This window comes from Fringilla coelebs (assembly GCF_963513975.1).
Source record: "Fringilla coelebs genome assembly, chromosome: 16".
Classification (NCBI taxonomy): domain Eukaryota; kingdom Metazoa; phylum Chordata; class Aves; order Passeriformes; family Fringillidae; genus Fringilla; species Fringilla coelebs.
In genome coordinates, this window is record NC_140042.1 from 14,690,098 (window position 1) to 14,705,329 (window position 15,232).

General features: G+C 52.9%; 1 protein-coding gene across 2 annotated transcripts in view; it reads left to right on the forward strand.

Annotated features, from left to right (window-relative positions):
- The window catches only part of RAB11FIP3 (RAB11 family interacting protein 3), an 81,678-nt gene that overhangs the window by 53,131 nt on the left and 13,315 nt on the right, over nucleotides 1–15,232 (forward strand). The window contains exons 4-7 of one of the 2 annotated variants that reach the window (XM_084216339.1): nucleotides 164–351; nucleotides 5,814–5,987; nucleotides 10,177–10,311; nucleotides 13,253–13,288. In XM_084216339.1, the coding sequence (XP_084072465.1) occupies nucleotides 164–351; nucleotides 5,814–5,987; nucleotides 10,177–10,311; nucleotides 13,253–13,288 (533 nt within the window). The remainder of the gene's footprint in view (nucleotides 1–163; nucleotides 352–5,813; nucleotides 5,988–10,176; nucleotides 10,312–13,252; nucleotides 13,289–15,232) is intronic. The other variant, XM_084216340.1, reaches the window with a different exon arrangement.

Here is a 15,232-nt window from a genome sequence, read left to right on the forward strand (position 1 = left end):
GCAGCACCTGGGCCTGGGGTGATTCCAGAGGTTGGATTCCTGTGCTCAGAAATGCAACACAGCCAAAACTCCCTGCCTCATCCACATTTTGTCCTGCTCTGCCACGAACCCACTCAGCTGTAGGATCTTACCATTTTGCTTCTTGTGTATTTGTTTCAAGCAGGCAAATGAGGTGACTGACAGTGCCTACATGGGCTCGGAGAGCACCTACAGCGAGTGCGAGACCTTCACGGATGAGGACACCAGCACCCTGGTGCAGCACGAGATGCACGACGAGGTGGAGACCGACAGCGCCATCGACTCCGCCGTGCACTCGGAGTTCACGGATCCCATCGAGGAGCCGGAGCATGGGTGAGGAGAAACCCCCACACAGCCCCAGGGATTCACACCCAGTTTGTCCTGCTTGATGCCTTGTGAAGACTGACCTACAGAGACTAGACAGAGCTAAAGAATAAAGCAGGGATTTATTAAGAGGCCTCAATGGATCCACCTTGGGCAGCACAAGAGCCCAGCCAGGGCTGCACCCAAGATGAACCAAAATGGGCTCAAAATGCACGGCCGGTCACAGAGTCTCTCACTTTGATAAGTTCTGCTCCATTTGCATATTGGAGTTAATTGTCCAATTACAGCTTTAGCCCATTCTTCTTGTTTTTCTCTCTTCAGTCCATGTTGTTTATGCTCTTGGGCCTGAGACCTGGATCATTTGTCCTTGGTCCCCAGCTAGAGAAGGAATTGTTTAGTATACCTACTCTCTGAAGAGAGCTTACTATCTCCTAATATGAAGCCCAGACCCACACACTAAAGCTGTACAGATTCTGAAAAATATAAAAGCTAAAACCTGAGGCATCATTTTGTGTTTGTAACAACGTGCAAGACCAAAATAGCTCTTCTAGAGGAATAACGAGAATAATTAGGCTGGTTTGTGTAGGCTGGTTTGGAGCCCAGCCTGGCAATCTCTTTGAGTTAATCGTTGCTTGCCTTGGGAGATCTTCTGTACCCTCATTAGCATCTTTAACCTCTAAAATAACTTCTCAGGTGATCCAAACACCTGAAAGACTTGCAGTTTTTAATCTATCACTTAAGCCAGAAACACAACATATAATTTTCCAGTCAGGAGGGGAACTCATTCTATTTTTGTTTTCCCTAAAAACATGCGTGTGCCCTTTGATGTGCAACCACCTCCTGTAATAACTGGTTTGAAACCTCTGCCTGGAGCACAGAAATGTGAGCCAAGATCTCCTTCCCTGGGTCTGAACTGCTGCTGGCGAAACTGCTCCTGGGCCCACCCCGTTTTTGGAAGAAAAGTGGGGTTTGGGGTGAAACTGGGATGCTGGCAAGCAGGAAGGCAGGGAAGAAGTCCTTTAGGATCAGAATCCCAGAATAGTTTGGGTTGAAAGGGACCTTAAATCTCATCTCATTCCACCCTCTGCCATGGGTAGGGACACCTTCAACTAAACCAGGTTTCTCCAAGCCCCATCCTGGACATGTCCAGGACTGGGGAAGCCACAGCTTTCCTGGAAAATCTGTCCCAGAGCCAGGGTAGTGCCCCAAGAACACCAATCTAAAAACCTCTGGAATCATCATTTCTTAAGGTCTGTAACACACAGGATGAGGTTTGTCCCAAAACACAAGGCCCAGGGTTAGTGCTCTAGGGGGTGCTTACAGCTCTGCTTTTTGGGAGCTCCAAGCTTCCCTCCCACCCCAAAATCCCATCTGGGGACATCAGAGAGGCAGCGAGCAGTGCCAGGCCTGGGCCTGAAAGGGTGCTGTGGATTAGAGCAGAAATGGGATTATCCAGCTGGGCTCTTCTCACTGCAGCAGGCCAGCTCAGTGACAGTTAAATTGGGAGATAATCAGCTGTGAGCTCCCTGCCAGCAGCACAGGGTCCCTGCAGGGCCATGGCAGCCTGCGTGCGCTCCCACCCGCTGGGGAAGGCAGCCTGCCTCGGATTCACCTGCCTGTAGGTACAGAACTGCCTGGGGAAACGGGCTTTGGGACAGCAGCTGGCTCCCCATGCTTGCCAAGGGTGGGGTCAGCAGGACAGGAAGAATGGGATTGTTGGAGAGAGTCCAGAGGAAGCCACAGGGGTGCTCCAAGGTCTGGAGCCCCTCTGCTCTGGAGCCAGGCTGGCAGAGCTGGGGGTGCTCACCTGGAGAGGAGAAGGCTCCAGGGACACCTCAGAGCCCCTGCCAGGGCCTGAAGGGGCTCCAGGAGAACTGGAGAGGGACTGGGGACAAGGGATGGAGGCACAGGACACAGGGAATGGCTCCCACTGCCAGAGGGCAGGGCTGGATGGGATACTGGGCAGGAATTGTTCCCTGTGAGGGTGGGCAGGCCCTGGCACAGGGTGCCCAGAGCAGCTGTGGCTGCCCCTGGATCCCTGGCAGTGCCCAAGGCCAGGCTGGGCAGGGCTGGGAGCAGCCTGGGACAGTGGAAGGTGTCCCTGCCCATGGCAGGACTGACACTGGATGAGTTTTAAGGTCTTTTCAACCCAGACCATTCTGTGATTCCCTGTTACCCCAGCTGTGGGCTTGGGAAGGTCAGATTGGGTGCTCTGTCCAAGTCTTTTCCCAGATTGTTAAATGTGTGCAAATTCCAGGCAGCCAAAACCTTAGTTTGATTTATAGATTTGAAAGGTCTGAAATGGGAACCTTTGGGAGTGCTGAGGGCTGGTTTTGGTGCCATCAGACCCCACACAGGAGGACACCTCTGGTGCCCAGGGACAGCCAGAGAGAACAGTCCCCCCAGGGCAGCTGCTGGGCTGAATCAGAGCTTCAGCATCAATTCTCAGGAGCTCTCAGAGCTCAACATACCTGAAATGGTTTGAGCTTAAAGCTTGTCTAGGCTGTGTGTAGTGAAGATTAGTTGGACTCTGGATCCTGAAGCTGCCTGAGCCTTGAGATGGGAATGGGAAATATAATTTACTGCCCAGGTTGAGGGTTTCCAGGTGCCTGATCAGATCTGCTTCTGTATGGTGCTTATCAAACCACAACCCCAAATTTAGAGTTCTGGGCTTGGGTTTTGCTTCTGAATTATCAATTCCACCCCCTGGCTTCTATTCTTGGAGAGATTTCCGCTGCTTTTGGTGAAGGTCTGACTCACCACAGGGATGGATGGGTTCCAGTGGATCCCACTGTGGAATATTGGTGCTTCTCAAGGGCAGGAGGAGTATGTGCAGATGCCCAGAAGCTGGGCTGGATTTATTTGTGGTTAAATAGAGATCTGGAGGGTTGACATGTTTTTATTAGCGGGATGAGGGCAAATCCTTCAGATGGAGCAGGTTTTTTGTCATAAATGGCTTATCTGTAATCTTTTTTTCTTTCTGGTTTAGTCCAGCAATCTGCTCATACCCCATTTCCCTCTCCTAGCCAGTGCATGGAGATAAGGGCATAGCCAATAGCAATTTCTGTAATAAAGCAACATTGTTATGGTTTTTAGCCTAGAATTTTGGAGAGCAGAGCATTGTTAAACCCCCCAAAACACAGAGCTGTGGCTGACAGCCCTGTGGCCACTTTCAGAGCCCGGAGGGATTTGTTGCAAATCCCTCCTGCCTTTTCTCCAACTTAATTTGAAAACTTCCATAGTCCTGGGCAGGAAAGAGGGCTTGGCTTGGTGGGCAGGCCCTGGCACAGGGTGCCCAGAGCAGCTGTGGCTGCCCCTGGATCCCTGGCAGTGTCCAGGGCCAGGTTGGATGGGGCTTGGAGCACCCTGGACTAGTGGAAGGTGTCCCTGCCCTGGCAGGGGATGGAATGGGATGAGCTTTAACATCCTTCCAGCCCAAACCATTCTGGGATTCTGTGTCTCCATGCAATGGAAAGGCTCTTCCAGGGACAATGACTCTGTGCTGAGCTGTGTCCCCTCAGGAGCAAAGGACATCCCAGGAGCTGTGCTGGGTGTGTTCGGGGTTTGCACCGAGCCTTAACACGCTGCAGCCTTCTGGCTCTGGTGTTAAAAACCCATAAAGCAGCATTCCCCACTCCAGGATTGTCACACCCAGTGTTTTCCCAGCAGGAGCAGGGAAAGGGCTGCTTTGTCTTGCAGGGGGTCTGCCCCAGCTGCCTGAACCCTCCCCTCCCCAGTACCAATCCCCCGGGGTTATGGGGTTAAAGCCTTGAGAGGATTAGGCAGCAACAGGCAAGTGTGAGCCTGGCACGGGCTGCTGTGGAACTCACAGCATTGGATGGGGCTGGGACATGCCCAGCTCTTTCTCTGCCATGCCAATCACAGAAATTGGTATTTTAGTCAAGCAAGGCTTGTCACCAACCCTGGGCACTGTCCTGCAAGTCTTGAGTGTCCCCAAATCCTGTGTTGCAGCTGCCAGTGGAAAAACTTGGTTTATTGGGGGAAAAATCACCATAAACTACCCAGTGGTGCCTGTCCTGTCCTGTCCTACTCTGCCAAAATGGGACACATCACTCACTTGGTGGGGTGGATTGACACTGGCTGGACACCAGGAACCCACCAAAGCTGCTCCATCCCTGGTCTCCAGAGATGGAAAGGAAAATATAACAAAGGGTTCATGAGTTGAGATAAGGACAGGGAGAAATCACTCATCAAATACCATCATGTGCAAAACAGACACGAATTGGGGATATTAATTTAATTTATTACTGACAAAATCAGAGCAGGATAATGAGAAAATCAGACCTTAAAAAATCATTCATCCCCCATCACCCCTCCTTCCCAGTTCCCTCTCCTTCCCCCCAGTGGCACAGGGAGATGGGAGTGGGGGTTGTGGTCAGTTCATCACAAATTGTTCCAGCCGCTGCTCAGGGAGAGGAGTTGGAGTCCCCCCCTGCCCCAGTGTGGGGTCCTTTGCACAGGAGACAGCTCTCCCTGAGCCTCTCTAACCCGAGTCCATCCCATGGGTTCTCCAGAAACTGCTGCCCCATGTGTCACTCTGCTGTGGGGTCACTCCTTCAGGCACAGCCTGGTCCCCCACAGGGTCACAGATCCAAGCAAGGACCCTGCTCCAGTGTGGGCTCCATTGATCTCTATGGATCTGCAGGTCCCTGCAGGATCCTGTCCCAGCACAGCTTCCCAAGGGCTCACAGCCCCTCTCGGGCACCCCCTGCTCCAGGCCTGGGCTCCTGCAGGGGCTGCAGGTGCATCTCTGCACCTCCCTGCCCCCCGTGGGCTGCTGGGACCCACCTGCCTCCCCATGGGCACAGAATCTCAGGGTCATCCCAGGAATCTCAGGGCAATCTCACCTCTGGTACCTGGAGCAGCTCTTGGCCCTCTCCTGCCCTGTCCTGCAGAGCTGTTCCTCTCCAGTGTCCTCACCCCACTCTTTGCACTCAGGTCAGCCCCATCCCTGTTTTGTGTTTTCCTCTCACATCTGTTATCCCAGAGGTGCCATTCCTGGTGGGCCCAACCTCAGCCAGCAGCAGATCCAGCTTGGAGCCTCCAGGGATGGGCTCTGCTGGACATGGGGGAAGCTGCCAGGGATGGGTCTGCTGGACACGGGGGAAGCTTCCAGGGATGGGCTCTGTTGGACATGGGGGAAGCTTCCAGGGATGGGTCTGCTGGACATGGGGGAAGCTGCCAGGAATGGGCTCTGCTGGACATGGGGGGAGCTGCCAGGAATGGGTCTGGTGGACATGGGGGAAGCTGCCAGGGATGGGCTCTGCTGGACATGGGGGAAGCTGATGGGAATGGGCTCTGCTGGACATAGGAGAAGCTTCCAGCAGCTTCTCACAGAATCCACCACTCTCCTGCCAAGTGCAAACCCCATACTCAGAAGGAGGATGTTCTGGATGCAATGGGAAGGCTGCTGTGGCCCCTCTCTAACAGCTCTCTGTCTGTTCCCCCAGGTCCCATCCCCACGAGCTGGCCCTGGGCTCCGAGCTCAGCCACTCCATCGTCACCGTCATCAGCGGGGAGGAGCACTTCGAGGATTACGGGGAGGGCAACGAGGCCGACCTGTTCCCAGACCCTTTGTGTAATGGGGAAAGCAGCTTTGGCAGCTCCTCCTTCCTCTCTCCCAGGTAATGCCCAGCCCTGGTGCTGCTTCAGTCTGATCTGTGGGACAGGGGTTTCCCTGGGATTTGCCAGCCAGGGGGCCTGGATCCAACGGGATAATGGGCTTGGAAGTGGAGGAGGAATTCCCCCCCTCGGTGGTTCCTTTCCCTGGTCAGTGCTTGTCCTGTGACGCCCAGCAGGAGGTGGAAGAGCTGTCTGTATTTCCAGTGTCACAATCCCACTTCTGTTAGGGATGTGGCTCCTCACTGAACCTTCCAGGAGAGAAAACCACCTGCAGCTTTACCCCTGATCCTGCAGGATGACTCTAAGGTTTTTTTTTTCTCTTTTATTTTTTTGGGCTTTGATGCAATGTTTGGCTAGATTTGCATGAGCTGCAGCAGCATTCCTTCTCTAGGGATTTGTAGAGCAGGAAGCAGGCTGTAGCATTTCCTCCTTGCTTTAGGGTCTGAAACCAGGAAAAAGTCCATTTTCCAGCCCAAGCAGGGTGAGCTGAGGAGCCAGTATGGTGGTACACACCCCAGCAATACTTACTTTCTAAAGAAAATTAATAAAAGCTGGAATATGATCCAGTGCTACAGCCCACAAAGTGTCTGGGATGACAGGTAACACTGGGAATGTGTTCCTCCATTGGAGGCACCCCTCTGCACAGGGCAGGAGTGCTCCCTGCCAGCCACACACCCGTGCTAAAGACAAAAATATACTTCTTTCTCTTTGGAATGACACGTCTGTGCCTTTCTCCAGCCATGTAAACTTCTCAAAACTTCTTTTTTCCCCTGTCTTCCTGTTTTCTCCCAGCTTCCCAAACCCCTTCACGGAGTTTGGACAATTCTGGTTGCACAGGGCTGGCAGGGAAGAGCAGGTCAGGGCTCATCTCTTTTTGGCTGGTGCAACAACAATGTTGGAGGTATTCATGGCAAATAGGAGAGTTGCTGTAAAGAATTCCCAACCTTTTCCTTTAGGAAAGCAGTGCTCCAGCACTGGGATACCCTGCACAGTCTCTGATCCGTGCTTGTCCTTGGCTTGCTCCGTGCAGGAATGTAGGGCTGCCTGTGCTGGTGCTGTAGCACAGGAAGAACTCTGATTAAAACCCAGCCTTGGTGTTCATTTTTCCTTGAGGATGAGTTGCCAGCCTCATCCAGAAGGCTTCTGGCAAGAAAATACCCAGCTAAAGGAGCTTTTCAATCTCTTGAACTTTTTCTTTAACATCAGGCCAGAGCTCCCAGTTTGCCCACGCTCCCAGTGTTCCAGTCTTGCTCTGCCAGGGCACCATCTCTGCTCTGCTCTGTCTCTGGATCTGATCCACACCTTATCCCATCTTCCCTCTGCTGGGAGGGGCTCGCTGGGCACGTGGCCACACAGGTTGTGGTGGTTTGTGCTGGAGACTCTCTGCTGGGGCTTGCTGGGGAGGGAGGCTGGAGATAAAACCCTGCAAAGCCTCTGGAGTCAGGAATGTGGGGCTGTTGCAGCTGAAGGATTTCCTCATGCCTCTCAGGTCTAGCCTCTCCTTGGATTATTGCTGTGTGTGAAGTCCTGCCCTAAACATTCCCTGAGTCTGTGCAGCTCTTCTGACTTTGGATAGGACACAGGACACAGGGAATGGCTCCCACTGCCAGAGGGCAGGGCTGGATGGGATATTGGGAATAAGGAATTGTTCCCTGTGAGGGTGGGCAGGCCCTGGCACAGGGTGCCCAGAGCAGCTGTGGCTGCCCCTGGATCCCTGGCAGTGCCCAAGGCCAGGCTGGGCAGGGCTTGGAGCAGCCTGGGACAGTGGGAGGTGTGGGATGGGATGAGCTCTAATGTCCTTTCCCACCCAAATCATTCCATGCCTGAGCAGCCCCAGTGTGTTTAAACACACCTGAGGGGACACAGGCTGTCCCTGGTTCAGGCTGAATGGGCTTTTAGTGCCACATCACCACAGACCCTTTCCATGCTTCAGGAGTCTCTAAATGGGAATAATTTCTAGAAATTCTCCTGCCACAACTCCAAAAGATGAACACAAACCCCAAGAGCCTTCAGGGAACACAGTGGGGTGCAGTGCTTCCCTATCCAGTCCTTGTAGTCTTGTTTGTGATCCCTCCTCTTGAGTCTTTCCTTGCATATCCATCCAGTAGGAAAAGCCTCTTTGCAGCTCTTGGTGGGGAGTAAAGGGAAAAGCTCCTTGAGCCCATCCCAGCCACCAGGAAGCACCGAGGGCCTGGGGAGGAGAAATGTTGCTCCAGGAGATGGAGAGAGGCCCAGGGAGGATCTGTACTGTACAACCACAGAATCTGCTGAGCTGGAGGGGACCCATCAGGATCCTGGAGTGGGTGGGGACAGCCCAGGGCTGAGCTCTCACCCACTCCAGAGGCAAGGAGCCAGGGCAGCCAGAGGCCAGGAGGATCTGCACACACCCCAGGAGCTGCCAGGCTGGCCTGGGGCTTCTCCTTCACACTTCTCTTCTCATGTTGATTAATGCTGGTTAAATTTGGGTTCCCACCTGGCCCAGGCTGCACCACCTGGGAAGGGAATGCACCCAAGAGCACCCAGAAAAGGGACATCCCTTCCCCCAGGTGCCACACAGCTGCTGTCACCTCTTCCCTGCACAAACCCTGAGCCACCAACCTGTCTGCTGCTGGGAGAAGGTTATCCCAGGGCCACACCTGCCCTGAGGTGAAGGGGGAATGGTTTACAATTGAATTATTTTTTTCCAGGAATGGTAAGAGATGATAATTTGGCATTTGCTGGTGTCCAGCCTGTGTGAAGGGGCTGGGAAATACTGTACAGACAGCACAGACTCCAGGCCTGACCCTGGGCTGGGGGCTGAACCAGGGCACCCTCAGGATGCCCCAGGCCAGGAGTTTCTGGTGTGTTTGTGTATCCCAGGATTCACTGTCCCTTCCTGATGCCTGTTGGGTTTATCTTGCTTGTGTTTGCTCACACTTTAATCTGTCTCTCTTATGGATCTGCTTGGGTTTTTCACTATTTAACCTTTCTTTGATTCACGTCCGTGGCTTCCAGAAGCACATTGTCCTACAGGGAGGATTTGTGGAGTCTGGCCCCAAATGAACACAAACCATTTGCTGTTGAGAATCCCCTCTGTCCTGCACAAACCTTGAGGAAGTGTCTCCACGCTTCCCAAGCTGTGAAAGTCCTACAGACCCCCATGGCCCTTCCCAAATGGCATTCCCTGCAGGAGCACAGCACTGCTGCTCGGCTCCTCTGGGCTGTGCTTTGGAGGAATGAGGTGCTAAACTGCACCTGTCCATTTCATCTTGGCTTAAAAGTGAAAATTTTCCAGTGAAAATCTGACTCTGTGCTTAACTAAGGCAGGTCTGCAGCAGCACAGCTGCTCTACTTTTAAAGTATTGAAAAATGGGACACTGACCAAAGGATCATAGAATCCCACAATATCCTGAGTGGGAATAGACCCACCAGGATCATCCAGTCCAGGTCCTGGCCCTGCACAGACACCCCAACAATCCCACCCTGTGCCTGAGCATTGTCCAAGTACTCCTGGAGCTCTGGCAGCCTCGGGGTCATGCCCATTCCCTGAGGAGCCTGGGCAGTGCCAGCACCCTCTGGGGGAAGAACCTTTTCCTCAAATCCAGCCTAAACCCCTCCTTAGATTCAGCCCTGGCTCACAGCACCCAGTTCTGCAGTGTGCAAGTTCATTCTGCACTTACTGAGGCAAACCAGGAGCCTCCTGAGACAGATTGCCTGGAAAAGCCTTGTTGGAAAATAAACTTTGCAGTGGTGTAGGTTTGTGGGAAGCACTTACCTCACCTGCCCTGGGCTCCTGGGGATTGAGATTGGCTCAGGGGTTTGGAAATGTGGGCCAAGCTCCACTGCTGGGAGTCTCTGGGAGGAGTGTGATGGAAGTGTTGCTAATTATCAACTATATAATTCTCCTGTTCTCCTATGAACTATATAAATTCTATTGAGCAATTACAAATTATCAATTAGCTGCATATTGTTATAAACTATTCTACACTGGAAATTATCTATATATTATTATAACCAACCCCACATTGGCTTTAATTGGCTTCAAAAACCGTGGTGGGAGGCGACCCAACCTGCCCTGAGTTTTTAATTCAAATTTCATACCTCCCACCAAAAATTCCCCTACCTTGAGGTACCCTCAGCTTGTGGAAGCCACGGCTGCAGCTGCTCCCTGTGCCTTCTGTGCTGTTGACATGACCCTTGTGATCTCTCTAGCACCAATCCGCTCGCTGCGAAACTGCACAGCATTCTCGCAGATGAAGCTTTTGAGTTTTACTGTAGCCAGTGCCACAAACAAATCAACCGCCTCGAGGATCTTTCTGCTCGCCTGAATGATCTTGAAATGAATAGGTAACTGGATGTGCATGGCCATCCCAGCCTGGGAAGGATGTTCTGCCTGGGGAGGCTCTCCTTGTCTGGCACAGCTTTTCCCTCACTCCGCGCTGGTGGGGAGGGGATGAGTTTCACCCGGCCACGGGAGCCTCTGCAGGTGCTGGAGGTGGTGGGGAGTTCATGGAGGGTGAACAGGAGGTGCCTGTAATGCAGGCAGGGGGCTGGCAGACAAGGAGAGCATTCCCTGCCCTTTGCATGCCTGTGCATGGTGGGTTCCACGGGAGCGGCGAGCTGGCCGCGTACAGTATTTCTGTCACCAAGGAAAGACTGGGAGTGGTGTGCAAGAGCAGCCTGGAAGGGCAGGGACAGCCCCTCCTCCTGCTGCAGGAACTACCTGAAGGCATCAGCCTGCTTCACAAGGAGCAGTAAAGTCTTGTCTCACCCAGCTTCACCCTCAGCCTGCCCACCCCGGTGTCACCATGGGCTGGGGAGATGTGACAGACACCAGGAACATCAGGAGGTTTTGAATGGAGTTTTGGAGGTCTCCCAGTCAGCAGCTGGATGTGTCTGACAAGTGGAGAGGGATTTCTGCCTGTTGATTTGTTCATTCAGAGCTGGTTGCAGCCCTCTGGGTAGAAGGATGGTGGCATTGGTAATAAATCTTTCTTCTCATGGCTTTGTGGCTATTCAGACCTGGTTTTTGTCATGTTCTTGGTCTCTGTCTGTCCTTTGCAGGGACAGTGTGATCTGGGAGCTCTCCTGTTCTATGGGAGGAGAACTGGAAAACAAATAAGAGCTTGAATTTCATTCTTTTTAATGAAAAAAAGGTCTCTCCCTTTATTTTTCATGTCTAAATAGTTGTCTTTGCTGTTGGAGGCCTTGAGGGTCAGTGATGGGTCTCAGGTTATGCAGGTATTAAGGAGAACACTGGTTTTCCCTGGAAGCCCCACTCCATTTCAGGTTTTCTCCACAGCATCTACCTGCAAATCTGAGCTAACACCTCAGAGCCTCCTGTCATGGGTGGGATTTCCTGTGGAGCTTCTCTGTCCCGTGGTCATGGCGGGAATTCCACAGGCTTTGATTTGCCCTGTGAGTAGGTGCAATCCCTCCATCTGTGTTCAGGGCTTCCCAAGTACAGATTTACTGGGAATATGTTCCAAAGGCTTTTGTGGAAGGGGCAGGGCCCCCTGTTTGTGTGGTGTGGATGGGACGTGTCCTGTGCAGCGTGTGGGACATGCAGGACCTGCTGCTCCTCCCTGCATCACCACTGACGTGAGGCCCTCGGAGCAGGGGACAAGTTCTGGAGCAGCAGGAACTGGACCAAAATCTGGGACAAGCCTGAAGACACCTCCTCCAGGGGATTCTGGCAGCTGGGATGAAGCCCAAGGCACCCCAGAACAGCCTCACTCATGAGAACTGTGGGCGCATAGACAGTGTTTTATCCTTGGAATAAACTGGGGAGCTTGCTCCCAGCATTGGAATGCTGCTTCCCGAGCCCACAGCATGGGAGAGCAGGGAAGACTCCTCCAGGAGCTTGGCATGAAGTGGTTTGTGCCTCTCTTTTGTTCAGTGCCCTTGCTGCTGTCTCAGCCTTTGGACACTGCAGGTGCCGTCGCTTCCCCGGGAGTTTTTTCCAGAGGAAAATATTTTCCCCCCAGTGCTGGGGCCATTCCTTACAATTCCTGGCAAACACCAGGGCCTGACCTCCTCCCCTTGGGTGCCGAGCAGCCTTGAAGCCCAGCCAGCAGCAGCTCTTGTGCTCCCTGGAAGTCTGGGATTTGAGGATGCACTTTGACCCGAGGGCTGGTCACCCTGACGACAGCCCCCAGTCAGGTTTGGGGGTTGCTTTACAAAGCAAATTGTCCTAAGCTATTTTTAATCCCTCCTTCGAAGAACTCGTGTTGCAGCTCCAGGCAGGAGTGGACTTCCAGAGGATTTTATTTGTTATTTTTACCTAAAACTGAGCTAAGCACCAGGGATTGCAGTTGCTGCTTCTTGGAATGGAGCTGTTCCTGCTGCCATTGCTGAGTGAGGATTTGGTGTGGCCCGGTGGCATCTTGTGACACCAGCGTGGGTGGAAGATGAGGAGTGAGATCTAAGCCCTGTCCACTTCCCAGGACCTGAAGACTGTAAGGAGCATCTCAGCAAGGAGCTGGTTCTGGAAAAGGCTGGTTTTTCTCAGCAGGAAGAGCCTGCAGCCTGTCCCCTGCAGGTGGGACGCGGTGACACAACCCTTGGCTGCTCCTCCTGTGGTGACACTGATCCCTGACCGCTGTGGCATGGTGGCAGCTGGCTCGGACACGGATCCAAGGAGTGATCCCCATCCCTTATCCGTGAGAAGGAGAGAGAGCTCATCCCCCTCCCCAGCCACTGCAGCAGGGCCGTGCTCAAAATCCAGACAGGGACACCAACAACGGCTCCTGAAGCCTCTGAGCCAGGAGCAGGCAGCACTTCCCTGGTGATCCAGAGCCCAGCAGTGGGTGGTGGCTGTGGAAGGGCAGAAGGATGGATTGATCCAGTGGGATCATGGCAGAAGGATGGATGTGCCGTTGGTCCCCAGTCCAGGGGAGCTCTGGGGGTGGCAGGGGAGGTCTGGGGTGCCCTGGGGTGCAGGACATGTGGCTCAGTCTGCCATCAGCAGCGGGCTGGAGCCCCCCCAGGCTCCCTGCTATTCTTAGCTCTTTCCTTGGGGATTGGTTTTCAGGCAGGGATCAGCAGGAGAGCAGAGCGTGGCAGGGGGCAGCGAGCTCTTCTCCAGCATTATTCCATGTGCTTTGTTATTCTTGTTCTTCAGCACGGGAGTGGCCCCTCTCCTGCCCTTTCCAGGGGTTTGGGGGTGCATGCCAAGGGCTCCCTGCCAGAGCAGAGGATGTGCCCCGGAGTCCATGCAGTTTCCTGTTTCCCTGGCTCTCCACTGTCAGCTTTTCTAACTCTTTCCTGTTTTTTCTTCATTTTGCAGCCCCAATAAAAGACTTTCCAGCAAGAAGGTGGCAAGGTAAGCTCACACTCCTTTTGTTGTTTGCTTGATCTGTGTGAGCTGCTGGCTCCATGGAAGGAAAACTCAAAATAAGCTTGGAGAGTTGTATTTCTGGATGTATTCCATAGTGCTGGGGAAAAGTGGGTTTCATTCTGGGATCTTTTTTCTGGAATGGGGGTTTCTCACTTGTGCACACAGCTGGAGGCAGCTGGCAACCTGATTCCTGCCAGGAGAAATTGGGGGGGCTTTTCCTCATGCTCTGTCCTGCCAGTGCCCTAGCAGGGGGCACATGGAGGAGGGAAGGAGGCTCTAGAAGGACATACCCCTCTGGCATATGTCCCAGTCTGGGATCCCTCCCAGTATCACCATGTCTGTAGAGTTCTGCAGGACCAGGTCAGTCAGTACCCCCACCTGGCGGGATTCTCCAGCACCCCAAAAATTCCAGCTGCCTCAGACACCTCTTAATCCTGTTTTACTTCACTTCGTGTCCCCCTCAGCACCTGAGTTTGGGGGAGCAGCTGCCTCTGCTCAGTCAGGGGCTCTGGGGTGCCTGGGTGGGCTGCAGGTAGCTCTGGTTGAATGGTTTAACCCTGGTTTAGCTGTCGTTTAAGCCCAGGTTTAATGCTGTGCTGCTTCTGTCCTGCACAACCACCTTGTGTGATGTCAGTCACCTTTTCTGTGTGGGCATTGTGACCCCTGCCTGCGCAGGGATATTGGATAAATTGGATATATCTGGGCAGTTTGCTCTGGATCTCTGGAGCACAGGGTCCTCCCCTCCCCTCTCAGTGTCACCTAGTGCTCACCTTTCCTCCTCTCCCAACTCCCCCTTCCCTCCTGTTCCCATGCCATCCTGATTTTAAGGATAAACTGACTCTTACCTCACTGTTCTGCCTCTGCCACACTCAGGAGGGAGATTTCCCTCTGCACTTGTTGGCTTTCTCCTTGCTGGTTTCCCAGCAGCACAGGGACACTGTGGAGGAACGGGCAGCTCAGTTTGGGAATGTTGCTGTTCCTGACACTCTGCTCCCTGTGCTGACCCAAGCAGCTTCCCTGCGCCTCTTCCTCCCGCTGCGCTCTCACACCTTTCCCTTCTCTGTTTTTCCTGCACTCAGCAATCTCCCCTGGCACAGTTCCCCTCCTGGAAAGGAAGCAGATCCTTGATATTACATTTCCTACTTCCACTCATCTTACTTTCTAGAGCTTTGTTAAAAACACTGGCAGGAAGGAGGGCTGAGGGGAGCAGTCTGTCCCCAGGTTTCCTGTTTTAGGACTCGTTTTTGTCCCGTGCCTAGCACAGATAATTTTTGGGAGGATTTGAGTTAAACTTTTGGGAGCAGAGATACCGTATCGTATGGGGGATTGAGCCCTCCTGGCCCTTTGCTTTTCTGAGGCAGGGATGTGTGGGCTTGTGTAAATATTAGTTAATTCAAGAGCAGTCAGGTTTGGTTTGTGATAAGGAGGGAGATAACAGGGTTTTGCCCAGCCAGATCCTTAAGCTCAGCCCAAAGCAAATCCTTTGTTGCAGATACTGTAATTAGTGAATAATCCCAAAACATGTGCTTTTAGAAAATTGATTTTATTTTGGTAAGGGCTCTTTCCTCATTTTTCTTATCCGGGTTCTGCTCGTGCCAAGAAATCTCAGCTGCTTAAGCCCTGTTGTGCTTGGCACCATTTAAATGACAAATGTGCCTGAGACTTTAAAATCTAAATATAAACTGAGGGTGAGGATGCAAAATCAGGCTGTGATCTCTTGGTAAATGCCAGTTGTGCTTAGTGAGTTCTGGCATGAACACACTGTGTAGTGGGAGGAATTAGAGAGCCAATGGTACAAATTCCTGGGAAAAACAGAGTTTTAAAGAGACTTCTGTGGTTTTGTCATCCATCCTCTGCTCAAAGCAGGAGAGCAGAGTGTTCTTCTCCTGCCTGGGGTGCCAGGGCTGGAACACACCCCCTCTCCAGGGC